Raw genomic sequence first — 5,213 nt, forward strand, 5'->3', positions numbered from 1 at the left:
CACCAAAGGAAAGATGGTAGAGTTAATGGTAAAGAATCTCAGAATTTTATATACAACCCTTACCTTTATTTTCTGAATACCTATCCAGCTATGAACGCTGGAAATATAATTGAATTGAGGCAATATAGAGAAAAGCTATTACCCCAAAGGAAGAAACAAGACATATAAAATATACATTTTTCTTATATTTTGATAAGATATATAGTAAAAGGAAATATTGAAATATAATATATATATATATATATATATATATTTATATATCTATACTACTTTATAAAGCATATAGGAAGGATAGAATGGTCTTTTGCCACTTTACAAGTCTTTATAGCCCATTGTACAAACCTGTTAAGCACAAGTGTTGAAAACTTGTTTTCAACACCTGATGATAGCCACGCGGATCTTACCGGATCAACTTGACCCGGTTTTTGTTTGATGGATCCAATATATTCTTATTATCACAGATCTAAACCACAATTTCATCCGCCGCTCCACAATTATTTCACTCTCTAAACCCTAGATCCTCCACCGCATAACTGAAGCACCTCCACCGCACCTCCACCTTTCATCCATGGAACCTGTCTTTGCCATCACCGTCTTCTCCCCTTTCATCCATGGAACAGGTCTTGTTTTTTACCCTATTTTGTACGTTTTTTTTTTAATCTTTGTCAGATCTGTGATAATACTTTTAGATCTGTTTTAATACTTTTAGATCTGTGATAATACTTTTAGATCTGTGAATCTGTGATAATACTTTTAGATCTGTGATAATACTTTTAGATCTGTGTTGGTTTTATGATTATTTTAATGTTCTGTGAATGGATCAACATTAGGGCTTTTTGTTTGATAATTAGGGCTTTGTCAGATCTGTGAATGGACCAATTTTAATTTCTTGCATTAGGGCTTTGTCAGATCTGTGATAATACTTTTAGATCTGTTTTAATACTTTTAGATCTGTTTTAATACTTTTAGATCTGTGATAATACTTTTAGATCTGTGAATCTGTGATAATACTTTTAGATCTGTGATAATACTTTTAGATCTGTGTTGGTTTTGTGATTATTTTAATGTTCTGTGAGATTTATAGAGAAAACGTAATTTCTGTTTCATAATTAGGGCTTTTTGTTTGATCTAATCGGTTACTGAATTATGGTTTTGTTTGTAAGGAGAATCCGATTGCAAGCTCACCGGCGAAGGAAGCATACAGGAATCGGCTGACGGACAGCCTCAACATGGACATAACTAACATTCTAGCTTTCAGGAATAAGCCTCCGACACCAACAGATGCGGTTCCAAACGAGTGGTCTTCAGTGCAGCAGGCGAAGCCAGTAAAGGCCCTTAGATACATCCCTCAGGTGATTATTTACAATATCTGTTTGTGATTAAATTCAAATTTGTATTATTGTTTAAAGTTCTAAAATTTGTATTATTGTTTAAAGTCCTAAAATGTTAAGCATGCAAATATGAGAGTTAGGGCCAAAGCTGTTGTTTCGATCTCTCAGTATGTCTCTAAACTGGTATGCATATTGCAAAATCACCCTCTTTTGGTTAATATTTGTGTTTTTAAAGATGAAATTACTGAATTACCCTCTCATGTTTTTTAGGAGTCAGGTGAGATTAGAGAATACGGGCTTGCTTCGTTGGTGCAAACGCCGACTGAGTTGTTGAAAGATAGGCTTCCTGAAGCGAGAGAGGCGGCTGAGTTATGGAGGATGGGGAGAATGAAGAAGAAGATAAGTAGCAAAACTTTTTCCAGTTAAATTTGCCAGCCATTGACGCGTTGACCATGGTTTATGCAGGTTTTCATCGCTTGTGGATATTAGAGTTGTTGATTATCTAATGAACTGATGTAGGTAAGGGTGCAAACGAGCCAAGCTACTCGCGAGCTTCGGACATAATCACCGCTTTATCACAGAAGAACTCATACATTCCATACAGAAACAGCAAGCTCACACTACTCCTTCAGAACTCATTAGGTATATAATGCAAGAAATTAGGTAGTTCTTGATAGAACGTCGATTTTGATCGGGTTTATCTGTATAAAATTTGCAGGTGGAAACGCGAAGACTTTGAGGTTTGCTCATGTGAGCCCAGAAGGTGATTCTTCCGGGGAAACGGTTTGTAGGTTGAAGTTTGCTCAACACGCTTCAACCGTCGAACTTGGTGCGGCTCAATTGAATAAGGAAAGCAGGGAGGTCATGGACCTTAAAGAACAAATCGAGAGCCTGAAGAAACAGTTGGCAGAGAAGGACCCGCAAAGTGCGCAACAAGTCAACAAACTTGAACCGAGATCGCCGTTACCACGAGCAAAAGCAGCAGCTCTTATGATAGACAGAACTCCCAAGACTCCATGATCGCCATTACCGCGACCAGAAGCAGCAGTAGCAACGATGGATAGAACTCTGCCAAATTCTGCTTCAAAAAGCTGACAGAACAGTAATATGACTTTAAAACTGGTATGCATATTGCAAAATCACCCTCTTTTGGTTAATATTTGTCTTTTTAAAGATGAAATTACTGAATTACCCTCTCATGTTTTTTAGGAGTCAGGTGAGATTAGAGAATACGGGCTTGCTTCGTTGGTGCAAACGCCGGCTGAGTTGTTGAAAGATAGGCTTCCTGAAGCGAGAGAGGCGGCTGAGTTATGGAGGATGGGGAGAATGAAGAAGAAGATAAGTAGCAAAACTTTTGCCAGTTAAATTTGCCAGCCATTGACGCGTTGACCATGGTTTATGCAGGTTTTCATCGCTTGTGGATATTAGAGTTGTTGATCAAGTTATCTAATGAACTGATGTTGGTAAGGGTGCAAACGAGCCAAGCTACTCGCGAGCTTCGGACATAATCACCGCTTTATCACAGAAGAACTCATACATTCCATACAGAAACAGCAAGCTCACACTACTCCTTCAGAACTCATTAGGTATATAATGCAAGAAATTAGGTAGTTCTTGATAGAACGTCGATTTTGATCGGGTTTATCTGTATAAAATTTGCAGGTGGAAACGCGAAGACCTTGAGGTTTGCTCATGTGAGCCCAGAAGGTGATTCTTCTGGGGAAACGGTTTGTAGGTTGAAGTTTGCTCAACACGCTTCAACCGTCGAACTTGGTGCGGCTCAATTGAATAAGGAAAGCAGGGAGGTCATGGACCTTAAAGAACAAATCGAGAGCCTGAAGAAACAGTTGGCAGAGAAGGACCCGCAAAGTGCGCAACAAGTCAACAAACTTGAACCGAGATCGCCGTTACCACGAGCAAAAGCAGCAGCTCTTATGATAGACAGAACTCCCAAGACTCCATGATCGCCATTACCGCGACCAGAAGCAGCAGTAGCAACGATGGATAGAACTCTGCCAAATTCTGCTTCAAAAAGCTGACAGAACAGTAATATGACTTTAAAACTGAATAATCTTTCTCTAAGTTTATCATATAAATGTTTTAACCTAAAAACATTATACCAACGTGCAGATCCCTCAACAACTTTCTGGTTTCATAGATATTGGCAAGATCAATCCAGATGCTTGGCCTGCACTCATAGCATATTTATCAGCAGGTGAAAATGGAATCGTAAGCCTTGCATTTGGTGAGTTTTTGTTTCGGTCCGTTTACATATAAGTTATGATCGGGTCCATTTGGTTGCGTTTTATCACAAACGGGTGTGGGTTAAAAGTCATTTTAGGTACATTTTTATGCATACAACTTCTTGAATCTTCATTAATGATTTTTATTGCTATTGTCGTATTCTTTGTTTTGTAATCATAATTATGGTCTTGATAATTTATTAAAAACCATTTGAAACTGGAAATACTGTTGGTGAAGGAGGATCATTTAAAAACCGACTTCTAAACATTTAAAAAGTAGCATATGTTTTGTTCATTATGGTCTTGATAATTTATTAAAAACCATTTGAAACATTTGCTGAATGATGATTAATTGATTAGTATAATCATATGTTTTGTTCATTCTTTATAGGAACGACTGAACAAAACATGTTGGAGCTGATTCATTGGCATTGGCGAAGGGATCCAGTTTGTGAGGTGCGGTGTCTTGGCGTTCCGACTGTCGACATGCGAAAAAGGATAAGGCCTATCACAAAATTAGTGAGCTGAGGAATAAACGTGAAGAAGAGGTATGTTAGTATTTTCATTTAAGGCTAGATTTTGTGTTTTAGAATTTAAGGCTAGATGAGTTATGTGACAGATTACCAATTAAATTATTAAGAACAAAAATTGAAGCAGTTAAAGAGTCAAGGCTGATAAAAAAAATAAACCATAACTGCAGTAACTTTAAATGGTTTAGTTAGAATCCAACTTCAACTTATAGCTGGAAATACCCCTTTCAAATACCAAATGGTTTAGTTAGAATCCAACTTCAACTTATAATCCAAAGACAATTCAAAAAGCAAGTCATGTCAGTAGCTTTTGTTTGACGTTTGTCCTTTTTGTTTTTTTTTACTACTTACCACTTCTTTACAAGTCATCTCAACCTTTTCAAGAACCAAGTCATGTTAGTATCCAAGATTTTACTGTTGTCTCTTGCTTGGTTCAGTCTCTATAAGTACACAAACCCTCAACTACACTCAACTGACTACTGCTTTTACATCTACAGCTGTAAAGCAACATTTTACTGTTTTGTGAAAGAGAGCATGCTTGCTTCAGTCTCTACAAATACTTCATCAAGCTCAACACTATACAATCACTCAACTCAGACGAATTAAACTTTCAAATTGTAAGTTTATCTCAGTTGAACTAAATCCTACTTTTAAGTCTTGCATCAATTAAACCTTCAAAACATCAACCTAACAACTTCTATTTTACTTCGATTTCAGAATATATTGACTCTTTGCATCTGGATCTTGCGTTGTTCCTCGGCTCTCACATCAAGGTTTCACATTTTTTGTTGGCTTTTTACATCTGCCTCTTGCATTATTGTAAGTTCTTCCAAATTTCTTGGTTTTTTGATCTGTATTGTTTAACTGCCTCTTTGTTTTTTTGGGCTGTTGATATGTACCAGTGACTCATGTATTGGTTTTATTTTTCTTTCTTTCTAATTTATATATTTTTTTGAAAAGCTCTTTTTATTTATATACGTTTATGTTTATTCTCTCATATAAAATAGAATGCATTTTATGAACCATCAATTCCAATGCCACTCTTATATACACGTATACAATTAATCATCGATTCTCATGCATGCAGTCAAGGATATAGATGAATATTT

General features: G+C 36.6%; 1 protein-coding gene across 5 annotated transcripts; it reads left to right on the top strand.

The window, feature by feature from the left end:
- Positions 1 to 943: 943 nt before the first annotated feature.
- Positions 944 to 5,004, top strand: LOC110874367 (cell division cycle 20.2, cofactor of APC complex-like). Of its 5 annotated transcripts, XR_004866261.1 has the most exons (7): positions 2,168 to 2,453; positions 2,541 to 2,917; positions 2,994 to 3,377; positions 3,462 to 3,576; positions 3,966 to 4,122; positions 4,602 to 4,721; positions 4,822 to 5,004. XR_004866261.1 is itself a non-coding variant. In XM_035977223.1 (3 exons), exons 1-3 carry the CDS (start codon positions 1,230 to 1,232, stop codon positions 2,694 to 2,696), a joined length of 342 nt encoding a protein of 113 aa, XP_035833116.1. In that variant the 5' UTR covers positions 944 to 1,229; the 3' UTR covers positions 2,697 to 2,852. The 5 variants fall into 5 exon arrangements, 1 of the variants encoding a protein (XP_035833116.1); XR_004866262.1 differs by lacking the exons at positions 2,541 to 2,917; positions 2,994 to 3,377 and having other exon boundaries at positions 2,168 to 2,433; XR_004866260.1 differs by lacking the exons at positions 2,168 to 2,453; positions 2,541 to 2,917; positions 2,994 to 3,377; ... (2 more) ...; positions 4,602 to 4,721; positions 4,822 to 5,004 and adding exons at positions 945 to 1,352; positions 1,452 to 1,514; positions 1,602 to 1,973; positions 2,050 to 2,167.
- Positions 5,005 to 5,213: the final 209 nt, after the last annotated feature.

This window comes from Helianthus annuus, chromosome 9 (assembly GCF_002127325.2).
Source record: "Helianthus annuus cultivar XRQ/B chromosome 9, HanXRQr2.0-SUNRISE, whole genome shotgun sequence".
NCBI classification, from domain to species: Eukaryota; Viridiplantae; Streptophyta; class Magnoliopsida; order Asterales; family Asteraceae; genus Helianthus; species Helianthus annuus.